This window comes from Solea solea, chromosome 16, assembly GCF_958295425.1.
Source record: "Solea solea chromosome 16, fSolSol10.1, whole genome shotgun sequence".
In the NCBI taxonomy this organism is placed as follows: Eukaryota; Metazoa; Chordata; class Actinopteri; order Pleuronectiformes; family Soleidae; genus Solea; species Solea solea.
This window is the reverse complement of record NC_081149.1, coordinates 22,441,472-22,466,667: the sequence shown is the minus strand read 5'-3', so window position 1 is coordinate 22,466,667 and position 25,196 is coordinate 22,441,472. Positions and strand designations below refer to the sequence as shown.

The 25,196-nt window shown below is 39.6% G+C and overlaps 2 protein-coding genes across 5 annotated transcripts; one reads left to right on the top strand and one right to left on the bottom strand.

Annotated features, from left to right (window-relative positions):
* Nucleotides 1–2,131: 2,131 nt before the first annotated feature.
* ubn2b (ubinuclein 2b) lies at nucleotides 2,132–14,163 on the top strand. Of its 3 annotated transcripts, none has more exons than XM_058652755.1 (17): nucleotides 2,132–2,804; nucleotides 3,765–3,893; nucleotides 4,021–4,122; nucleotides 4,226–4,357; nucleotides 4,455–4,558; nucleotides 4,759–5,254; nucleotides 5,586–5,656; nucleotides 5,758–5,887; nucleotides 6,269–6,375; nucleotides 6,505–6,615; nucleotides 6,699–6,842; nucleotides 6,967–7,017; nucleotides 7,099–7,141; nucleotides 8,315–9,601; nucleotides 10,722–10,923; nucleotides 13,288–13,347; nucleotides 13,558–14,163. In XM_058652755.1, the coding sequence occupies exons 1-17, from the start codon at nucleotides 2,463–2,465 to the stop codon at nucleotides 13,602–13,604; spliced, it is 3,558 nt and encodes a 1,185-aa protein (XP_058508738.1). In that variant the 5' UTR covers nucleotides 2,132–2,462; the 3' UTR covers nucleotides 13,605–14,163. The 3 variants fall into 3 exon arrangements, with proteins under 3 accessions (XP_058508738.1, XP_058508737.1, XP_058508739.1); XM_058652754.1 differs by having other exon boundaries at nucleotides 4,756–5,254; XM_058652756.1 differs by lacking the exon at nucleotides 13,288–13,347 and having other exon boundaries at nucleotides 4,756–5,254.
* An 87-nt stretch (nucleotides 14,164–14,250) lies between these two features.
* On the bottom strand, nucleotides 14,251–16,008 carry trir (telomerase RNA component interacting RNase). 2 transcript variants are annotated; one of them, XM_058652758.1, is made up of 3 exons: nucleotides 15,144–16,008; nucleotides 14,746–14,817; nucleotides 14,251–14,669 (listed from the first exon to the last, which is right to left on the bottom strand). In XM_058652758.1, exons 1-3 carry the CDS (start codon nucleotides 15,447–15,449, stop codon nucleotides 14,562–14,564), a joined length of 486 nt encoding a protein of 161 aa, XP_058508741.1. In that variant the 5' UTR covers nucleotides 15,450–16,008; the 3' UTR covers nucleotides 14,251–14,561. The 2 variants fall into 2 exon arrangements, with proteins under 2 accessions (XP_058508741.1, XP_058508742.1); XM_058652759.1 differs by having other exon boundaries at nucleotides 15,162–16,006.
* Nucleotides 16,009–25,196: the final 9,188 nt, after the last annotated feature.

Below are 25,196 nucleotides of genomic sequence, written 5' to 3'. Positions count from 1 at the left end.
CATAACTGACTACTGGGGAAATGATGAAATCAGAAATCCTTCAGGTTATGTTAAGGTGGAGTGTACTGTAATCATGCTTTTGAAAGGAATTCACAAACTAAAGATGTATATTCCATATTGTGCATTTTATTTCTAGTTGGGTTTAACATGAAGGTGTTTTTCAGCTGAAGTATGATCGTCAAAAATGAGTAATTACCTGATTTCTTAAAACTCAAGATCTAGGTGAATAGATTTTAAGTGATTATGCAGGTACAGTGAGATGGCTGTGCAGTGATCCAAATCTGATCTGTTTCTAGCACTGATCCTGTATTAGTTTCCAGATCATTAGTAATATAACACCAGATTGAGAGAGAGAGAAAAGAGGACCATCACTCCATTTAAAACTGAGAAACATTTGTCATGAAAATTCTAATTAGTCACACACTGGTCTATTTCATTCTGGAGGAATCTAGTGTGTTTAAACATCAATGAAGTTTACAGACTTTCTTGGTGCAGACTATAATAGACATGAGGGCATTGTGAGTCCCAAGCATAATCGGGAAAGTGTTTAATGCAGAGGTAGTGTTGTATTAACTGCACACGTGATCTGATTTTGCAGGTAAATGGTTTACACTGTTAAAATGGTGTCTGTGCAGCACATAGCAGAATTAAAGGAATACACCCATATTTATGTGCTTTTAACTCTACATAAAGGCCCTAAAATTGATATCAAAATGTGCCAAATCACTTTATGCATTACCAAATACTGACCAACACTTCAGTTCTCATTTTCCTTTTTTAATTAAATATAAGTTTATATTAATGCAAATATAAATACATATAATATAGAATATTATATCAAAGTTAAGTTAAATCAATTTAATTGTGTTTAGTACATGACCATGTTTCAATATTTATACCTGTCTGTCACAGTATTATTTATATTCTTTGTTTATGTCAAAATGTTCAAATCATCCATGGTTCAAATGCGTTACAGCGTTAATAAAAATCTTTACGCCGTTTACGTAAATCTTCTTCTCGACTGTTGCTGAACATGCACATGCCGAGAATGTGCGACATCGCCACCTGCGGTCATATATTTATGTGCAATACCAGTAGTATTACATTACATTAAATGTCATTCAGCAGACGCTTTTATCGAAAGCGACTTACAATAAGTGCATTTAAACATTTGGGTACAAATAAGAGCTAGAAGTAAGAAAGAGCTTCAAGTTAGCCAAACTATGAAGTGCTAGTCATAAATGCGATGTATAAGTTTTTATTTTTATTTTTTTATTATTTTTGTACCTGCACACCCTTTGTTTAGCTTATTTCTAAACGAAGTAACAACACTAAGTGTTTGTTTCTACGTTCTAGAGACAATGTCCTGGAGGAACAGCATAATAACAGGACACCAATAACATGGGCTGTGTGAAAATATACCAGTTGGTAAAATGTGTAACATAATTCCAGATCTTAGTTATGGACTCATTAATATAAATATGTATCTTCTTGTGTCTTTTATTCACTTAAAACATTCATAATTTAGTGTTTAATGATTTAGTAATACAGACATACACGCCTAATATGGCTAAGGGGAGAACTGGCACTTGTTTTTTATCTATCTATCTATCTATCTATGTTTTTAAATCTTTTCTTAAAACCCATCTGTTTTCATTGGTCTTCGACACTATTGAAGTTGTGGATGTTATTTTATTTTGTTTCTATTTTTATATCTTTTAACTTATTGTAGTTGTTCTTTAAGATGTATCTTATGGCCCCGTGCGAGCTTTTTCTTGTTCCTCTTTCTGTATTTATTTATTATTCTGTGCAGCACGTTTGTCCACTGTGGTTGTTTTACAGTGCTTATAAATAAAGTTGGATTGGACTTGACTTTATTTAATTAATTCATTCATTCAATGTTTTTTAATGCTTAGAAATTGATGGTGAATTAAAATTTACGAGTTATTTGTTTAGAGGTATATTGAGGACAGCGTGAAAAGCACGAGCGCGTATGTGTGAAACAATCGTGTCCACGTTCGCGCTCGTGTGTCAGGTGGGCGTGTTTCAGCTCTGTGATTGGTCAGACACTTTTCCATTTCCTCCCCGGCTTCCGCTTTCTTTTCATACGCACGCCCAGACTCTGAATAATGATAATAATGATCAAGATGGCTACTACAGAATACTCCTTGCGGTAGCGAACTGCCAATTTCATGGAAGCGCTCAAAACTGCGATTTCTCACTTTTTAAGTCCCTCGCAAGCGACGGGGCCGCGCCTGGGATTATACTTTATGGATTAAAACGGGTTAAGAGGAGATAAAAGTGATTGTATTGTCTGCAGCACTCATTCTGAGGACGCTAGCTAGCAGAGCTACTAGCTAGTTGTACTTGTCGACCATCTGCAGGTTAAGCTCTCCAGCCAGCGGCACGGGAGTGCGGCGCTGCCCGTTTCGCGTGTCCGCTCGTCGCACGGAGAGCGTCAAATGGCAGAGCCGAGGAAAGTGCCGTTTGTCACCATTTCATCTTTCACCACCTCGCCGCCGACCCCTGAGTCCAGCAAGAAGCGTCGCCGCGAAGATGAGGCCGTCGAGATCACTTTTGGGAAAGATGGAGGTGGAAGTGCGGCGGCGCTGGGGTCAGGAGGAGGAGGAGGCGGCGGCGGCGGCGGTGGCGGCGGGGGGCTGTTTGGCAACGCGAAAGGAAGCGACGCCGAGACCGAGGAGACGAAACCTACCGTCCGCCTCATCCTCCCGCTGACGGAGCCGAGCGAACGAGGCTCCGCCGAGTTCAACTACGGCGAGTTGGTGAACTCAACAGTTTCTCAGGTTAGGAGAGCAGGCTCCATGATGTGAGGAGGAGGGGCCTAAAGCCTGGTAACTTGGCACCAGCTCAGCTCTGAGATGCCACAACAATTATGCTGTTGTTTGTACTTTAAAGTACAAACTGTGCATGTGTGGTGTTAATGTAACACGCATATCTGTTTAACTTCGTTGTTACGCTCCGGTTTCACTTACTTTGATCTGTTGTCAAAGTTTGCAGTGATTTATTTAAACCGGAAATGAAAGTGCTGCGCATGAGTATTAGTATGTGATGCAATTCGGTGTTTTTATGTAGAATTTCATATTAATTGTGTTTCATAGAGGAGAACGCAGAGCACACACACAGAATCACAGTTTACGTATTATTTTGATATGAACAGGGACAGTAAATATGTACCAGCCCCAAAATAGATCAACATTCTAACCAAATGCTAAAGTCTGAATGTTTACAGAAGTTTACCGTGTAGACAAACACGCTTTCTCTTACGATCAATAATTTCCCAACAAAGTCCGGCTCACTGACTATACATCCCAACTCAAACAAACCTTTAAGAGCAGGTTGAGTGACACTTTGATGATGAAATGTATCCCTACCGCTTTAATTCTTAATAACTTATCTAAAGTTAACATTTGTTTTTGTTTTAACGTTGTGCTGATTTCAGAATCCGAAATACTTAATTGTTCCCCTGGGGAAATTGCTTAATGACATGAATGCAGTAAACATGTCTTTCAAACTCCCTGCCCTCAGGTTTTATTGTAGACATTCTTTTGTAAATGTCATGTTTGACTTGATGGTGTCATCAGGGTTATTTTCTCAAATTGGATATGGCTGCTTTTAGAGCCATTAAAAAACATATACCTGTTTTCTTACATGTGTGATAAGTAAACTGTGTGAATAGGCACCATATATGAGGTAATGCCTGCCTCCTCCTCCTATTCCTAATTCATTTTCTTTGTTTATGTCAGGTTAAGCATGTTGCTCCAACAGTCCCTAAAGGGCTCACTCCTCCTCTGGACCCCAATGACCCTTTTGCTGATGATGAGAGGGAAAGACGTGAGGTTGAGGCGCTGGCCAAGAAATTTGAGAGCAAATATGTAAGTATTGTATTCTCAAGATACTTGGATAACAGCTGTAATTGTTTGGATTGTATGCTTACGGTGAATGCTAGGCATTTGTTTTTTGAAGGATTTTGATCCCTTGTGTTTTTCCCTCTGTTTGTAGGGCGTTGTCCCCAAGAAAAAGAAAAAGGACAGAATGCAGGATCTTATTGATATTGGATATGGCTATGATGAGACTGACCCATTCATAGACAATTCAGAAGCTGTGAGTTCTCTTTATTAATTCAAAACTTGTTGTGTTATGATGAACTGAATCTTTAATGCTGGTAATAAATGGAATATAACAGTCATTTATCCTCCATCCTCAGTATGATGAGCTGGTACCGGCCTCACTCACCACAAAACACGGAGGCTTCTACATCAATACTGGCACTCTGCAGTTCAGAGCAGCATCTGACTCTGAGGGAGAAAATGCAGGCATGGAGCAGAATCACTTCAAGGTAAATCATCTTCCCTGCACTTCTATCAGGACATTCAAATGCAGGCAGGTTAAACATCAATGCTTACGTCTGTGGGTGTTTCTTTATCTTACTTTAGAAGATGAAAGATGGCGAAGAGAGGGTGATTAAGAAAAGACGGAAAAAGCCAGATGGAATCCTGGAGGAAAAGAAACCCAAGAAGAATAGAGTACCAAAGTCTGGGTATGCTTTTAATCATTCTTCACTGTTTATCCATTGCTTTGAAATATTTTAAGAGTTTAATTACGGATTAATTCAAAACACTAATTGTGTGATCATGGAAGTCAGTCCTATCAACCCTCTCACCATCTACAGTTTGGGTGTTAATTGTGACATAAGATTTTCTGTGCTACTTGGTTAAATATCTCTCTTCTATTTAGCAGCGTTTCAGCCCTGGGTATTCATCGTCCAGAAAAGAAAAAGCGGAAGAAGCTGATGAAGGACTCTCTCCACTTGGCCAACATGCTGCGTCGTTTCAACAGGGAGAAGGACGAGATGCGCAAGAAGAATATAGCTGCTGGTGGTCTGCAGCGGTCCAACGCCAAAGTGCCCCATACCAACAGTGCAGTCCTCAACGCCCACCCAAAGGCTGCCGGTGGAAACGACTGCACAATGGTTGACCTGAGTTCCGACCCGGCTGTGATGTCACTGCTGGGTACGGCTAATAATGACATACTGCAGGACATGATGGGCGACCTGGACTTTGGAATGCTGGACTCGCCTCAGCCCTCCAGTCCAGCGCAGGGAGAGAATGGTTCCTTTGGAATGGGACATAAAGCAGGTGTAAGCAGAGTGCCACAGGGCAACATGATGACTCCTCCCCCTCTGCCTAGTGGACTCCCAGGCCCTCTCTCAAAACGCATTGAGGACCTGAGAGCGGTACGAGTTTTAATTACATTTGAACACATAATTTTCATGTTGCAGAGAATTATTTTGCTGACATCTTGTCCTGTTTTTAGATTTAGCTGGAGAAGTGTTCAGACAGAAGGAAAATACTGAAATACCAAGTTTATTGCATAAAAACATTGAGCCAAGAATAAGGAATGAAATGCATCATGGTTACACGAGTGGTGTGTACCATTGTCTATGAGAGATTAGGAAGTGCAGACAAGAATTCCTCAACATTTGTTGCTTTTTTATGGTGTGTCAGAAGTGTAAACAGGATGTACAGAGACATTCTTAAACTCTAAATAACACTGTGTTGTCACAGGCGTCCCGTTTGTTTGACGAAGAGGGCAGAAAGAAATTCTTCACTTTGGACATGAACAACATCCTACTAGAGTGAGTCTCATTCACATTTTCTGTTATGCAGATGGCTGTAAATCAACAAAGATAATGTAAATTACATTCTCTCTCTCTCTCTCTCTCTCTCTCTGTGTCAGTATTGAGTTGCAGGTTCAGGAGCAGCCTACAGAGGTACGCTCAGCTGTCTACTCTCACCTTGAGGCCTTTGTGCCCTGCAATAAAGAAGCTCTACTCAAACGCCTTAAGAAGCTCAGCCTCAACATACAGGTGTGTGACAGGAATTATTATCATTTTGGCTGTATCTGAGGTGTATTTGCACAATACTGGAATCTGCTCACAATATTTTGGAGTAATTGATTCATTGTTTGGTCCATGAATACTGTCGAATAATGTTTCCCAAACTTCAAAATGTTTTTTTCTACACAACTTGTTTAAATAAAAAACCAAAATGATTTAGTATAGATTCATCGCAGCAGCCATATTTATTATTTTTGCATTAAGTTGGTTAACAAATAATCCCAGTTGGTTTATGTTGGATGCTAAGCTCGCTGTGTGAAAGCATATTTTGTTGTATCTGTTGTGTGCCCGTTATCGGATTCTAAATTTAGCATGTGTGTGAGATTTCTGACTGTTTTCTCTGTCGTCCAGGATGACCGTCTTCGCGCTCCCCTGCTGAAACTGAAGCTAGCGGTGTGCAGCGTGATGCCTGAGCAGATTGCTCGATACAACATGGACTGTATTGCCAAAGTGGCAAAGTAAGGACTCGTCTTGCGTAAACCGTGGCTAAGATTGATGCAGCCATTGTTTCTGTTTGTTTCACATATTTCTGTCCACATTGTTTTTAAAAGTGATTTACCATGCAATGGTTCTTCATGTGTTCCCAGGCAACAGTCTGGGGAGGGAGAGAAGAATGGGTCAGAGGACGATGATGACGAGAAACCGGGGAAGAGAGTGATGGGGCCTCGGAAGAAGTTTATCTGGGACGACAAACTCAGGTTAGATTCACAGAGGGAAGTGGCCATACATGTGCATATTGACTCTTAAGTGGATTATTTGGGTAATTGTATGTGGTTTCCAGGTCATTGCTGTGTAACCTGGTGCGGGTCAAACTGAGTTGTTACGAGCTGGAGGGTAAGAACACGCAGTCTCTGGAGGATTACCTCAAAGCCTTCATGGAGACTGAAGTCAAACTTCTGTGGCCGAAAGGCTGGATGCAGGCCAGGTCTGTGTGTGTCTGTTTTTGCCATCATTTCCTAATTTAATATTACATATTAACATTTCTTAACCTTTACTTGCTAGCTGAATAGTGTACCATTTAAAGATTTTTTTTTGTTTGCTTGCTACAGGATGCTGTTCAAAGAGAGCGTCATGGCTCATGGTCACATCACAGGTTACACGTGAGTCATGTAAATTATTGTAACCTTTTATTCACAGGTGACTGATGGTTTAGCTTGTTCTCACTCCTGCTGTCATTTCAGAGCAAAGAAGAAGATGGTTCCTCCTCCCAAGGCAAAGCCAAAGGTCAGACTTTGAAACCAGCGGTTCCTTAAAAAGTGATGAAGTGCATGTGCTTGCTAGTAACTTGGCCTCCTGATCAATCGTGCACAGTTTAGGTACTGTGCTGTATTCGGCTGGTTACCTACACATTTCAAATTCTTAACACCAGCATCTAAATGGTCTCCAGATAAGTGTTTTCGCTCCGTACCAGAAGTAATCTGGCATTGGTAAACAAACCGGTTTGTGTACTTGGTTGCTTAGTTGAACCGAATACTATAAAAGAGAAACTGTGGTAAAAAGTGAAAGCATTCACTGCTGGTAGTTGAGTTTCAGTTTATAAGAACCGATCAGGAAGTGAATGTGGATAACTGCAAACCAAAAAGGGGTCAGTGGAGTTTCCAGGTGTCTCCATTTTAAGTGTATAAAAACTCCATAGTAGTCGCAGATGCAAACGTAGCAGCAGTGATGTATTTTAAAGCTAAAACATGCAGTTGTGTGGCATAGGAGGTGAAATGCCACTAAATTTGTCAACCGTAAAATATGAACAGAACAAGTGGATTTAGTATTCTGTCTCTTACACCGAAACTTGGTTAGAAAAGGCTCTACTATTGACTGGTATATAAAGAACGAAAGTGTAGAACAACTATAATAACCTTAAAATATATATTCTAAAAACAGCTGTTGGGTAAATATACAAGCCCAAACTTAAAGCTGCAGGGCGTAACCTTTGCAGATTTCTTGTTGTTGATTTTATTATTCTGTCTCTGTTTGGTCTTTGTCAATGGTTTTTATGCTGCTTCCTTCATCTAAAAACAGACTCTGTCAACCAGTACTATCAGACATGATTGAGGGGGTGTTTGTGTGTGCGTGCGTGAATGTGTGTGCGTGCATATCCTGTCCAACTGCTAAAGGACTGGGTTGTTTGAGCAGTACAATCACTTGTATTGCTGTTGCCTCTCTCTTGTCTTTACATAATGCAGAGTGCAGTGCACAAATGTTGCTTGTCGGCACAAGATCTAAACACAACTATAATAAGAGTTGTGTGGAGCTGATGGCTCACTTAACATCGTATAAACTCATTAATAATGGTTGGAATGAGATGAGTCATTTGATTATTTTTTTAACTACAGTTTAGAATACCACTGAAGTGAGATTATGACATAGGCTGTAAATGTTATTTTTGCTAAATCTTTCCAGGAGGCTGTCTGGGTTCGAGCCACACCTTCAGCAGGTGCCACTCCCTCCCCTGCTGCCCAGGTTGCCAGGCGACCACCTCAGAAACCGTCTGAGCCCATATGTGTGGATTCCCTTGATGAGGATCTGGCGGCTCCCTCATTAGACTCCATTTCCCAGGCCCTTGCCATCCTTGGCAACGCAGCCAAAGGCCTGGCTCAGGGGGAAAGCCCGCCGTCGCCGGAAGGACCCAGGACAGCCACCAACCCCTCCTCCCTCCACACCTTGCCACTAGTTCAGCAGCAGAAAAAGAACACCGTCAGCACTCCCACCTCCAGCACACCTCACTACATCTCTACCTCTTTGTCTTCCTCCACCTCTCTGTCTCGGCCCCCCTCCACCATGTCCTCTCCTCTGCCCTCTGTGAGGGTAGATGGGATGGGGGTTGTCAAGGCCATAACACAGGCACACAGACACTCAGTTTTGAACACTCAGAGACCTATGGGTGCAGCAAAAGTAAACATGTCTGCCTCATCACCGTTACCTAAACCTCGCCCACCACCCACTTCGTCTCCACTCGTGCCCCCAGGATCAAAGACGGTGGTCTCCACCCCTCTGTCTGGCCTCCTCAAAGGCAGCAATAATATTAAAGCCAACAGCAGTGACACGCTCATCCTCACATCACCCCAGTCTCGGCTGCACACCCATTCATCCACCTCACTTCTGACGCCCAAAACCTACCAGACTCCTCGCCTGCCCCACTCCACGCTGAGTAAATCCTCCCCCTCTCATTCCCTCTCTCAGACTCATTCTAGTATTCAGCCCCGGCCGCAGTCTAACTTCATCACCCCTATGCATGCCACTCTCACCAAGTCTTCACACAGCAGTATACCGCCTATTGTCAAACTTACTCCCCGAACACCAAACCCCACTGTCACCGTCACCACCTCGGCATCACCCTCCATCTTGCAAAACCCCAGGTCTCAGGCAACTCCCACCATTCTCAAGTACTCTCCCCAAACCATAGCAGGGTTCCGCCCGACGTTCTCAGGTGCCCATGGAGGAGCAACCAAGCCAGGGCAAGGCAGCTACACCTCTCCAGGCAGCCAGAAGACCCTCAGCAACAACAGCACCAACAACACCAGCCTTATCAACACCTCGTCCATAAGCAAGCATTCAGGGTCTAGTGCCTCCCCCATAGTGACCTCTGTTAACCCAGGTCAGCGTCCGAGGCCCGTGAGTGTGACACCTCAGGGCGCCAAGTCCATCGCGTCTGTGTCATCGTCATCTGTGTCGTCTCAGTTGTCACAGGTTTGTACTGTCCGCACATTCAGATAAAGGTGCATTTTTTACCAAGTGGTAGAATCATTACAGTTCAGCACAAGTCGGTTTACAACAGTAATCCGTAATCTGGCAAGTTTCCACTCCGGGGTGTGTCGGCCTGATGGCAATAGTTGCAAAAGCTGTGTAAACAGTGTGACATGGTGTAGCCTGCCACAAGAATTAACCCAAGTGATGCAGTAAACACTGCTACACATTGATATTTTCATTAAAAGACAATCTGCTTAAGATCCTTTCTGTAGTAATGCACGGTCAATTTAAAAGTGCCATTTTCTTTTTTCCAATCCAACCCGTTGTTGTCCAGACAAAACAATTTGTCTGTGTAAGTATTCAGTCAACAGACTAGTTTTTCTAGCTCCACCCTGAAGGTGTTGAACCACTGTGCCAGTTTACCCAACTAGAAGGCTAACAAAAAAGTGGTTCTCTTTTCAATGTTTGACAGTTGAAACAAACAATATGGGCATATAGGATTGTATCACTTGGTGAAAACTGGGCTTTTGTGACCTGCATTATTCAGAATATCTGATCATTCGCTTGTTTTACTATAATCAAAATCCTCAAGTGAAACTGGTTTGAGAACTGATTGAAAAGGAACTAACTGCTAACTGTTCTTTACTCCAGGTTTTGCTTTCTGTTTCAGACAATTAAGTCCGGTTTATCTCTGCAAAGTCAACACTTTTAAGGCTGATTAATGTGTGGAATGTTTTTTCTAATCAACTTTTTATAATTATTGCAAGAACTTTTAAAGTGAGAGTTGAAGACTCTCTTTCTTTCTTCTTAATGAGCAGAGACCAAAAACACAACCATGTTGCTTATCTTATAGAATCAGTAGTTATTACATATTATGATATAAATGCTTCTTGTTCTAATAATTCCCAGCAGGTTGTGCTCTGAATGGTGTAATGCTGTCCTCCACAGTAGGATGTAGCATGATCAGTATTTATTTTTGACGACACACGTTCTTGCTCCACCTCTGCTCGGTGGTTAACGTACAGAAATGCAAGATGATTTGGAGGAAACTGTCAGTTTTTGTCTTTTTTGACGCAATTTTTAGACCACACGTGTAAGATCTTTATGCATTTGTGTGCAGGTCTCCACAACAGGTAGCAGCACTCTGGTACCCTCGTCTCTCTCTCTAGGGTATGGGATGCTTGGGGGCCTAGTGCCTGTGTCATTGCCCTTCCAGTTCCCCTCGCTACTGAACCTGCCTTCACTGGGTACAGCAGGCTCCAGCGAAGCAGCCAGCGGCTCCACGGCCAGTAGCAATGCAGCGTTCTCCACCCTGACCCAGAGTGAGTGATCAACTCCACAAACAATCATGGATACTCTGTAGATGAAAGTTATTCTTGCACTATGATACCGATTTAAATCTGCACACACATGGTAGATATGATAGATCATATGTGTTGGCGAGGGGATTTATAGGTCCAGTGTGTAACAGTGTGGGGGATTTTGTGTCAATAATTTGCACATTTATAATAATTTTATAACATTTATCCAATCAGTGCAGGCTTCACATTAGCCAAGAAATGACACTGGGCGTTGTTGCGGCTTTTATTCTTTGGGACTAGGGTTGGTTTTCATTTTATATGTATCTTACCAGTCTGTGTGTTGTTGACAATAGGGCATAATTAATTAAAAATGCTTGATGCACAGTTGGTTGAGGAATGTCCTGTTTGTCTATTAACAAACAGGACGTTCCTGTCTGAAAAAACAATAGTGACCAAGTTTTAAACAATCACTCTCTTTGTTAATGAGCCAATGGTCAGTAAAAAGACTGCACTTTTTAATTTAACTATTTATATTATTCATGCTTCAGTTGATGTACAGAGGCCTTAACAAGGGTTTATCCAGCGTGAATAAACTACCCATAAATATGTTTGTATAATTGCTTTAAAATAGAAATTGGTTGGTTTTCATAGCATTAGAATAAGCCTTGCTTTACAGAGTCCGCCATATCGTTTTCACATTTTGAAGTGCAAGCTTACTAGTATTCAAATTAAGAACTACATATTTTCTGTTGTGTAAAGGCCACTATTGTTCTCTGACTTGCTTGGGAAAGGGAGGTGTGAGTGGTGGAGTTAATCAAGTTTGTTCCAGTCTGCAGTCTTGCCACTAGATGTCACCAACTCTTACACACTGGACCCTTAAAGGGGACATATTATACCCTATTTCCCCCATTAAAATAGTTCCCTGGTGTCCTAATGAACATGTCAGTGACATGCCTTGGTCAAAATACCATAAGGATGAAGCATCATAGCAGTTCAATAACCCTGCTAAGCCCGCCCCTTTCAGAACGCTCGGTTTTCGTGCATGGTCCCTTTATATGCAAATGAGACACAGGCAAACACACACCCACTTCTTCCAGGGGGTTTCTGATTTGTCCTCGTTACAGCGCTTTACAGCTGGCGATCAGCGGTGCCGCGGTGGCGATCAGCGGTGCCGCGGTGGCGAGGTCTCCGGAGCATAGTCACCGGTCTGCACCGGAGCTGGCGATCAGTCGCATACAGCGGCCGTTTAGGCGGCTCGCCGCTGGCGATCAGCGGTGGCGATCAGCTGATTTTCACAGAGAGTGCAGCACCTCTGCACAGAGAGTGCAGCACCGCTGTTCGCCAGTGGCGAGCGGCCGCTGTATATGTGATTGTATCAGACTGAGTCTGTGCTCCGGTCATGGAGGACGTACTGAACAAATATGTTTAATTAGGACGTGTCAGAATGGTCAGTTATGAGATCTATGTGACCTTTTCTTAACAACGTGTGTGTGTTTGTACGTCGGTGAAATACGTCCCCTGACTAAATACGGCGACCGCTGGCCGCAGTCTAGTGCGAACACACGAACACACGTTTGCTGACTTTATCCGGCACATTAGCTTCATATATAAAATCCTCTGTGGAAGTTTGTGTAAAACACTGTGCTCCACTGTGCAGCCACCAACAGCACACTTGTCCCTCCGCGTTGACATAATACCGCTCTTCCTCCCTCGCCTGCACTCTCGCAGGGACAAGGTGGAGCTAAGGTGGAGCTCTCGAAGTAAACTTACTGGTGGGGCGGTAACATTCGCGGTGAAATGCGCATTATGACGTCATAAGCGCAGGGAATTCAACATCGAGTGTTTTATCGCCTATACTTACACTAAGGGGAACCATGAAAACATGACTGAGTATTCTTTTTCCACACTTTGGCGACTGGTAGGGCCTCCAGAGTCCCAAATATAAGTATTAAAATGGTTAAAAAGTTGATTTTGCGTAATATGTCCCCTTTAAATGTTGAGATATTACATAGGTCAAGCTCTCTGAATGTGACCAGCATCAGTCTGTAAAGCTACTGTTGTCTGTTCCTGTGAAGGCTGTTTTTTTGTGTTACGTGTTAGAATATCATCATGTTTTATATTGTTTGTCAGATGTTAAGCTTGTTTTTTTTCTCCTGTTTGACATTACTTTATTTTGTTTGCTTCATTTCTCTTGAATCCTACTTTTCCCTTCATCTCACACCACCTTATGTTTACTACTTCTGATTGGCCGTCCTCGCTTGCTTTGTACCCCTGTCATTTTGCTCCTCTTTGTCTGTCTCACCTTCTTTTCCACATTTGCCCTCTTCTCCTCCCTGTTGTGTTGCCGTGTGTCCCTCTTTGTCCCCCCCTGTCCTGTCTCCTCAGATCTGTATAAGAGTCTCCAGTCAGGGTCTCTGCCTCCTCACATGCAGCTCGCTTTCTCAGGTAAAATCTGACCCTCAAAGCCTGCTCCATTTACTCCCTCTCCTGTTGTCTTTCCAGGTGTCTTGTGTTGTCTGTCTGGTCCTGTTGTGTTCTCTGCTCGTCACTTGTTGGCAGCATGCCTTTTTAATGGAGTAATTTCAGCTGTCATTTGATCTCTGTATTGTAAATCGTTGCTTTTCACTAATTTCAAAAATTGTTCTTCATGTCCAGATGTCAGTCAAAGCCAGGGAGGAGATGCTAAGAGGAAGACGCTATGATGCAGCAGGATCTCTACACCCAGCAGACAAAATGTCAGGATTAAGATGGACGTGGCTTTGGGGGATGACACCCGTGTGTCTGTTAATACAGACTGAACGACTCTTGGGATTCTTGAGCTGAAAACAACTTAAGTTTTAACGAGTACCACAGCTGAATATAACTTTTTTAAACAGTTTGATAAGTTTTAAATACTATTCTTCATAGAGTTGTTAAATGAAATGACAAAATACATTTGTCAATGTTTACAAGATAGACCTATATCACTGTGGACAGGGAGGAGTGAATGAGTTTTTTAAGTGAGGGTGTGTGAATGTGTGTGTTATGTGTGGGGAAAGTGTGCCTTTGTACATGTCCCTCTCTGATGCATGGTCAGTGTCTTATTTGGTGCTGTTTTTATCCTAATGTAATTATCACTGATACCTGTAAGAAATGTAAACTGCAAATTGATGGATTTGAGCTTTTTTCAATGAAAGATGAACACTTTTTCATCATACTTGAACTTGAATGAATTCTACTCTGTACAGAACTCAAGCTGACTTAATTAAATCTTTGCTTTCATAGTTGAGTAATTTGATTCATTTAACACACGTGGGTCTTGAATGAAGGTGTACTTGTCTCAAACTGAGGCACAGCAGACTACACAAGTGGGCAGTGTTGATTTAATTGAAACCTTGAATTGGCTATTAAACCATAGGAAATCTAAACATAAAAGTAGACATGACAAATTTCAAAAGACATAATGTATGTCAAGTTTCTGAAAACACCTGACACCAGATCATAATGTTTGACAAATACACAAAAGAAAAACAATACAAAAAAAAGAAAAGTGTCAAGTCTGTTTGAGAAAGATGTGAGGGGTAACTGGCAGCTTGAGGTGATCAGGATTGACCGGCCCTCGCAGAGCTTCTTTCAGGTGGTTTTCCCCTCTCAACTTTGCCACGTCCACCTCGTGAGGACTACTTGACCAGAGGCCTGGTTTTGTCGTCATCACCACACTGGTGGGCTTTGTACTTTTTCACCTCAGCCATGTACTTTGACCAGGCATCGCTCTTGCCAGGCACAGCCTAAAACCATGACACACATCGTTAACTGTAGGACTTTCCAGAACTCGCACATGTTGACACCAACAACCCCACTTACTTCCGAGTCCTCTTTCTGCTTCTTTGCAACCACGCCGGTCTTAAGGAACACACCGCCTCGGCGCTTCCCCACCTGGGTTAGGGGATAGAAGACTGAAACCGTTATAGGAGCTCTTGCAGGTGGACTGCCAATGAAGGAGACCACACCAGAGCAGAAAGTCTCCTGCTGCACCACCAGTCATCAAGGAGCATCCCTACACTTACATTAATGCTCTGTTACATGTAATATTATCATGTATTGCTGTCACAGTGAAAAATATTGCATATGCAACACTGGTACTAGCATATGTGACACGAAATGATACTGACATACTGGCCATTATTTCAGGATGTACTAAATCAGTAATCAGTGCATGGTGCTTATATTTGGATGTATGCTGAGCTAATATCTCATCTTACAACTGGCAAACCCCTTACAAAGCTCGTCACGGGAGGGGGCTTCCTCTCCACTGATGTCTGTCCTTGTTCTGTGGCTCTCCCATCTCCACTTTGCGGCGTCTCTTTTTTTCTTTTCTGCTCCTCCTCCATCTTCTTCTTGAACATCTCCATGAAGCTGCCGTCATTAGCGAACGCGTTGCCTCCGGGAACAGAGGCATTGCTCGCCGTCGGTGCGGTGCTGCTGGACGGAGACGCGGGGCTGGAGTCCCCGCTGCTGCTGCCGTCGCCGCTTGCTGGAGGTTTGCTGTGTGCGCGGTGTGGCTCCATGTTTCCAGGGCGTAATAATCATACACTGGCTCAGTCCGGAATGTCAAAAATCTCACAATATTTGCCCGTCCGGTTTAAAAAATAAAAATAAAAATATGGCTTTGATGTGAGGTTGGCCTATGAAGATACACTGCAATAATGGTTAGACCCCACCTAAAATATAACCAAGGCTTAGGGGTTTAGCTGCAGCACAGTCCAGTTAAGGAGAAATAAACGCCCGGTTACTCGGATAAAGACAGAGAAAATAGTCAAAAACGCTTCACGATACCAGTCGTTTAGCACTAAGCCATGACAAAAACAAAGACAGCTAACGTGGCTACGGGCTAACTAGCACCCGCTTTGGTGAGGCCTTTAACGACGAACAAACTCAACGCACAATTCCACTGGTTCTCGGTGATTTGTCCCGGTGTGGAACTAAACCACGCAATACAAGGTTCAAATACCTGTAGCAGAAACTGAACGGTCCCGAGACTTTAGCGAAGCTTGAAGCTAACTTTCGCCATTTATCACTCACCGTCAGCCATGTTTAGCTTCCTGTTGTAACGTCAGTCGGTGACTTTGGCGCCCCCTGTAGTCCCGGAATCAAAAAGGATATTACAAAAGCGTGATACACACGAACAGTCGGTATACTACAAACTGTAATAACTCGTTTAATGACACAGTTAAAAGCAGAATAAATACAGTTGCTTAAAAACAGAACATTTTAACCTAATTGTAAAAAAACAAAAACTTAAAAGTATGACTCTAATTGAAAAGACACTGGTCAAACTAAAAGTCAGACCACATCAATACACTGAGCAGTTATTGAAAAGACAGAGTTTACAGTCGAGCAGAATTTGTTTTTTTTTAAAGGCTTATACATTCTTGGATCATCACAACATTTAGATTACAGTTAAATTAAACAAAGAGGAATAGTGTTTGAAAGTTGAGACCGCTGAGTAAGATCCAAAAAAGAATTATGTGTAAATTACAATAATATCCATGTATAACATGTTTGTTGAAAGTTATTTGAGAAGATTGACTAACCATTTTGGCCTTTGTGGTAAATTGTTCACACTAAAACCAGGGTAATTTCTTACGATCCAGCAGGGGGCAGCAGCAGCAGCAAGGAAACATTCACTTTGAGGCGCAGTGACCCAGTGAAGGCATGAAGGCACAGTTACAAAGGTTCAGGTGAAGATTGCTGTATCTCCAGTCAGTATCATCTATGTCTATTTTGTTTTGTTCACCTGCCGGAGAGTTTCCCATTATCTTGGGTGATTTCGAATCAGGCCTCTCCTGGCGTTGGTGGACCGTCATACCCTGAGAAAAAGAGAGCGAAGAATCAACGTGGTCAAACAAAGTGTCAATCAAAACTGTTTCATTACAGCACAGGTGGTCGCTGTGACACTTTTTAAAACTAATTTGAAATGCATTTCCAGGTTTACTAACTAACTATGACTTTTTTGTCAAATTTTGGACGACATACTATACCATGACAGTTCGCCAGTCCATCGCCCGATGTAAGTGAGATTTGCACAGCACCCCCCGCGACCCTCTGGTGGAGGATAAAGCGGTAGATGATGACTGACTATACTATGACTTTTTTGTCACATTTTAGACGACATCAAATTTGGACGAGATACTAAACTATTACTTTTTTGTAAAAATTTAGATGACATACTATAGTATGACTTTTTTGTCACTTTTTGGACGACATACTGTACTATGACTTTTTTGTCAAAATTTGGACTACATACTATACTATGCCTTTTTTGTCACATTTTGGACGACATACTAAACTATGACTTTTTTGTCACTTTTTGGACGACATACTACACTATGATTTTTTGTCAAAATTTGGACGACATACGACACTATGACTTTTTTGTCACATTTTTGACGACATACTATACTATGACTTTTTTGTCACTTTTTGGATGACTTACTAAACTATGACTTTTTTGTCACATTTTGGACGACATACTATACTATGACTTTTTGACACATTTTGGACGACATACTATACTATGACTTTTTTGTGTGATTTTGGACGACATACTATACTATGACTTTTTTGTGTGATTTTGGACGACATACTATACTATGACTTTTTTGACTGATTTTGGACGACATACTATACTATGACTTTTTTGTCTCATTTTGGACGACATACTATACTATGACTTTTTGGAGTGATTTTGGACGACACTCTAATACTATGACTTTTTTGTCTCATTTTGGACGACATACTATACTATGACTTTTTGGAGTGATTTTGGACGACATACTATACTATGACTTTTTGGAGTGATTTTGGACGACATACTATACTATGACTTTTTGGAGTGATTTTGGACGACATACTATACTATGACTTTTTTCAGTGATTTTGGACGACATACTATACTATGACTTTTTTGTCTCATTTCGGACGACATACTATACTATGACTTTTTTGTCTCATTTCGGACGACATACTAAACCTTGACTTTTTTGTTAAAATTTATACGACATACTATATATAGTCTGACTTTTTTGTCAAAAGTTGGACGACATACTATACCATGACTTTTTTTGTTAAAATTTATACGACATACTATACTATGACTTTTTTGTCAAAATTTGGACGACATACTATAATATGACTTTTTTGTCTCATTTCGGACGACATACTATACTATGACTTTTTTGACTGATTTTGGACGACATTCTATACTATGACTTTTTTGACTGATGATGGACGACATACTATACTATGACTTTTTTGACTGATTTTGGACGACATACTATATACTATGACTTCTTTGTCTCATTTTGGACGACATACTATACTATGACTTTTTTGTCTCATTTTGGACGACATACTATACTATGACTTTTTGGAGTGATTTTGGACGACATAATAATACTATGACTTTTTTGTCTCATTTTGGACGACATACTATACTATGACTTTTTTGTCTCATTTTGGACGACATACTATACTATGACTTTTTTGAGTGATTTTGGACGACATACTATACTATGACTTTTTTGTGTGATTTTGGACGACATATTATACTATGACTTTTTGGAGTGATTTTGGACGACATACTATACTTTCACTTTTTTGACTGATTTTGGACAACATACTATACTATGACTTTTTTGTCTCATATCGGACGACATACTATACTATGACTTTTTTTGACTGATTTTGGACGACATACTATACTATGACTTTTTGCAGTGATTTTGGACGACATACTATACCATGACTTTTTTTGTTAAAATTTATACGACATACTATACTATGACTTTTTTTTCAAAATTTGGACAACATACTATAATATGACTTTTTTGTCTCATTTCGGACGACATACTATACTATGACTTTTTTGACTGATTTTGGACGACATACTATACTATGACTTTTTTGACTGATGTTGGACGACATACTATACTATGACTTTTTTGACTGATTTTGGACGACATACTAATACTATGACCTTTTTGGAATGATTTTGGACGACATACTAATACTATGACTTTTTTGTCTCATTTTGGACGACATACTATACTATGACTTTTTTGTGTGATTTTGGACGACATACTATACTATGACTTTTTGGAGTGATTTTGGACGACATACTATACTATGACTTTTTGGAGTGATTTTGGACGACATACTATACAATGACTTTTTTCAGTGATTTTGGACGACATACTATACTATGACTTTTTTCAGTGATTTTGGACGACATACTATACTATGACTTTTTTGTCTAATTTTTGACGACATACTATACTATGACTTTTTTGTCTCATTTTGGACGACATACTAATACTATGACTTTTTTGTCTCATTTTGGACGACATACTATACTATGACTTTTTTCAGTGATTTTGGACGAGATACTATACTATGACTTTTTGTCTCATTTTGGACGACATACTATACTATGACTTTTTTGACTGATGTGGACGACATACTATACTATGACTTTTTGTCTCATTTTGGACGACATACTATACTATGACTTTTTGGAGTGATTTTGGACAACATTCTAATACTATGACTTTTTTGTCTCATTTTGGACGACATACTATACTATGACTTTTCTGTCTCATTTTGGACGACATACTATACTTTCACTTTTTTGACTGATTTTGGACAACATACTATACTATGACTTTTTGTCTCATTTTGGACGACATACTATACTATGACTTTTTGGAGTGATTTTGGACGACATACTAATACTATGACTTTTTTGTCTCATTTTGGACGACATACTATACTATGACTTTTTTGTGTGATTTTGGACGACATACTATACTATGACTTTTTGGAGTGATTTTGGACGACATACTATACTATGACTTTTTGGAGTGATTTTGGACGACATACTATACAATGACTTTTTTCAGTGATTTTGGACGACATACTATACTATGACTTTTTTCAGTGATTTTGGACGACATACTATACTATGACTTTTTTGTCTCATTTTTGACGACATACTATACTATGACTTTTTGTCTCATTTTGGACGACATACTAATACTATGACTTTTTTGTCTCATTTTGGACGACATACTATACTATGACTTTTTTCAGTGATTTTGGACGAGATACTATACTATGACTTTTTGTCTCATTTTGGACGACATACTATACTATGACTTTTTTGACTGATGTGGACGACATACTATACTATGACTTTTTGTCTCATTTTGGACGACATACTATACTATGACTTTTTGGAGTGATTTTGGACGACATTCTAATACTATGACTTTTTTGTCTCATTTTGGACGACATACTATACTATGACTTTTTTGTCTCATTTTGGACGACATACTATACTTTCACTTTTTTGACTGATTTTGGACAACATACTATACTATGACTTTTTGTCTCATTTTGGACGACATACTATACTATGACTTTTTGGAGTGATTTTGGACGACATACTAATACTATGACTTTTTTGTCTCATTTTGGACGACATACTATACTATGACTTTTTTGTCTCATTTTGGACGACATACTATACTTTCACCTATTTGACTGATTTTGGACGACATACTATACTATGACTTTTTTGTCTCATTTTGGATGACATACTATACTATGACTTTTTGGAGTGATTTTGGACGACATACTAATACTATGACTTTTTTGTCTAATTTTGGACGACATACTATACTATGACTTTTTTGTGTGATTTTGGACGACATACTATACTATGACCTTTTGGAGTGATTTTGGACGACATACTATGACTTTTTTCAGTGATTTTGGACGACATACTATACTATGACTTTTTTGACTGATGTTGGACGACAAACTATACGATGACTTTTTTGACCAATTTTGGACGACATACTATACTATGAGGGCCACACGGTGGTGTAGTGGTTAGCACTCTCGCCTTGCAGCGAGAAGACCCGGGTTCGAGCCCCGGTTGGAACAAGGGCCTTTCTGCATGGAGTTTGCATGTTCTCCCCGTGTGTGCGTGGGTTCTCTCCGGGTTCTCCGGCTTCCTCCCACAGTCCAAAAACATGCAATGTGGGGATAGGTAAATTGAACACTCCAAATTGACCATAGGAGTGTGTGTGGCCCTGCGATGGACTGGCGAACTGTCCAGGGTGTACCCCGCCTATCGCCCGATGTAGCTGAGATTGGCACAGCACCCCCCGCGACCCTCTGGTGGAGGATAAAGCGGTAGATGATGACTGACTGACTGACTATATATAGTCTGACTTTTTGTCAAAAGTTGGACGACATACTATACCATGACTTTTTTTGTTAAAATTTATACGACATACTATATGTATACTATGACTTTTTTGTCAAAATTTGGACGACATACTATACATATGACATATGACTTTTTTGTCTCATTTCGGACGACATACTATACTATGACTTTTTTGACTGATTTTGGACGACATACTATACTATGACTTTTTGGAGTGATTTTGGACGACATAGTAATACTATGACTTTTTTGTCTCATTTTGGACGACATACTATACTATGACTTTTTTGTCTCATTTTGGACGACATACTATACTATGACTTTTTTGAGTGATTTTGGACGACATACTATACTATGAATTTTTTGTCTCATTTTGGACGACATACTATACTATGACTTTTTTTGACTGATTTTGGACGACATACTATACTATGACTTTTTGGAGTGATTTTGGATGACATACTAATACTATGACTTTTTCGTGTGATTTTGGACGACATACTATACTATGACTTTTTTGTGTGATTTTGGACGACATATTATACTATGACTTTTTGGAGTGATTTTGGACGACATACTATACTATGACTTTTTTGTCTCATTTCGGACGACATACTATTATGACTTTTTTGTCTCATTTCGGACGACATACTATACTATGACTTTTTTGTCTGATTTTGGACGAGATACTATACTATGACTTTTTTGTCTGATTTTGGACGAGATACTATACTATGACTTTTTTCAGTGATTTTGGACCACATACTATACTATGACTTTTGTCACGTTTTGGAAGACTTACTAAACAATGACTTTTTGACACATTTTGGACGACATACTATACTATGACTTTTTTGTCAACATTTGGACGACATACTATACTATGACTTTTTTGTCACTTTTTGGATGACATACTTAAAGTATGACTTTTCTGTCAAAATTTAGACGACATACTATACTATGACTTTTTTGTCACATTTTGGACGACATACTATACTATGACTTTTTTGTCAAAAGTTGGACGACATACTATACTATGACTTTTTTGTCACTTTTTGGATGACATACCAAAGTATGACTTTTCTGTCAAAATTTAGACGACATACTATAGTCCGACTTTTTTGTAAAATTTTGGATGACATACTATAGTATGACGTTTTTGTCACTTTTTGGAAGACATACAAACCATGACTTTTTTCTCACTTTTTGGACGACATACTATACTATGACTTTTTTGTCAAAATTTGGACGACAAACTATACTATGACTTCTTTGTCACTTTTTGGAAGACGTACTAAACCATGACTTTTTTGTCACATTTTTGACGACATACTTTGGACAACATACTGTACTGTCTTTTCGGTGACTCTTTGGTACATTTCATTACCCTATCAGTTGGTTGAGTGGTTTGTGACAGTATTTTACAGTACCAGCTATTAGGAGACACTGGCTCGAAGCCTATTGCTGACAAGTAATTTGGACAGTAGGTTTTTTTGTCTCATTGTGGACGTTGAATTATATTGACTTTTTTGGGTGTTTTTGGGCGACATACTATACTATGACTAATTTGTCAAAAACACCCAAGAAAGTCATAGTTTAGTATGTCGACCAAATTTTGACAAAAAAAGTCATAGTATAGTTTGTCGTCCAAAATGAGACTAAAAAGTCATTGTTTAGTATGTCGTCAAAAATGTGACAAAAAAGTCATAATATAGTATGACTTCCAAATTTTGACAAAAAAGTCATAGTATAGTATGTTGTCCAAAATGAGACAAAAAAGTCATAGTATAGTATGTCGTCCAAATTTTGACAAAAAAGTCATAGTATAGTATGTCGTCAAAAATTAGACAAAAGTCATAGTATAGTATGTCGTCCAAATTTTGACAAAAAAGTCGTAGTATAGTATGTTGTCCAAAATGAGACAAAAAAAGTCATAGTATAGTATGTCGTCCAAATTTGGACAAAAAAGTCATAGTATAGTATGTGGTCCAAATTTTGACAAAAAAGTCATAGTATAGTATGTCGTCCAAAATGTGACAAGAAAGGTATTGTATAGTATGTTGTCCAAATTTTGACAAAAAAGTCATAGTATAGTATGTCGTCCAAAATGTGACAAGAAAGGTATTGTATAGTATGTTGTCCAAATTTTGACAAAAAAGTCATAGTATAGTATGTCGTCCAAATTTGGAAAAAAAAGTCATAGTATACTATGTTGTCCAAATTTTGACAAAAAAGTCATAGTATAGTATGTCGTCCAAAATGTGACAAAAAAGGTATTGTATAGTATGTTGTCCAAATTTGGACAAAAAAGTCGTAGTATAGTATGTCGTCCAAAAAGTGACAAAAAAGGTGTTGTATAGTATGTTGTCCAAATTTGGACAAAAAAGTCATAGTATAGTATGCCGTCCAAATTTTGTCAAAAAAGTCGTAGTATAGTATGTTGTCAAAATTTGGACAAAAAAGTCATAGTATAGTATGTGGTCCAAATTTTGACAAAAAAGTCATAGTATAGTATGTCGTCCAAAATGTGACAAGAAAGGTATTGTATAGTATGTTGTCCAAATTTGGACTAAAAAGTCATAGTATAGTATGTCGTCCAAATTTGGAAAAAAAAGTCATAGTATAGTATGTTGTCCAAATTTTGACAAAATAGTCATAGTATAGTATGTCGTCCAAAATGTGACAAAAAAGGTATTGTATAGTATGTTGTCCAAATTTGGACAAAAAAGTCGTAGTTTAGTATGTCGTCCAAAAAGTGACAAAAAAGGTATTGTATAGTATGTCATCAAAAATTTGACAAAAGTCATAGTATAGTATGTTGTCCAAATTTTGACAAAAAAGTTATAGTATAGAATGTCATCCAAAATGTGACAAAAAGTCATAGTTTAGTATGTCATCCAAATTTTGACAAAAAAATCATAGTATAGTACGTCGTCAAAAATTAGACAAAAGTCATAGTATAGTATGTCGTCCAAATTTTGACAAAAAAGTCATAGTATAGTATGTCGTCCAAATTTTGACAAAAAAGTCATAGTATAGTATGTCGTCCAAAATGTGACAAAAAAGGTATTGTATAGTATGTCGTCCAAATTTGGAAAAAAAAGTCAAAGTATAGTATGTCGTCCAAATTTGGAAAAAAAAGTCATAGTATAGTATGTCGTCCAAATTTTGACAAAAAAAGTCATAGTATAGTATGTCGTCCAAATTTGGACAAAAAAGTCATAGTATAGTATGTGGTCCAAATTTTGACAAAAAAGTCATAGTATAGTATGTCGTCCAAAATGTGACAAGAAAGGTATTGTATAGTATGTTGTCCAAATTTGGACTAAAAAGTCATAGTATAGTATGTCGTCCAAAAAGTGACAAAAAAGGTATTGTATAGTCAGTCAGTCAGTCATCATCTACCGCTTTATCCTCAGCCAGAGGGTCGCGGGGGGTGCTGTGCCAATCTCAGCTACATCGGGCGATAGGCGGGGTACACCCTGGACAGTTCGCCAGACCATCGCAGGGCCACACACAGATAGAGACAAACAACCATTCACTCTCACACTCACTCCTATGGTCAATTTGGAGTGTCCAATTTACCTGTCCCCACATTGCATGTTTTTGGACTGTGGGAGGAAGCCGGAGTACCCGGAGAGAACCCACGCACACACAGGGAGAACATGCAAACTCCATGCAGAAAGGCCCTTGTTCCAACCGGGGCTCGAACCCGGGTCTTCTCGCTGCAAGGCGAGAGTGCTAACCACTACACCACCGTGTGGCCCTCATAGTATAGTATGTCGTCCAAAATGTGACAAAAAAGGTATTGTATAGTATGTCGTCCAAATTTGGAAAAAAAAGTCAAAGTATAGTATGTCGTCCAAATTTGGAAAAAAAAGTCATAGTATAGTATGTCGTCCAAATTTTGACAAAAAAAGTCGTAGTATAGTATGTGGTCCAAATTTTGACAAAAAAGTCATAGTATAGTATGTCGTCCAAAATGTGACAAGAAAGGTATTGTATAGTATGTTGTCCA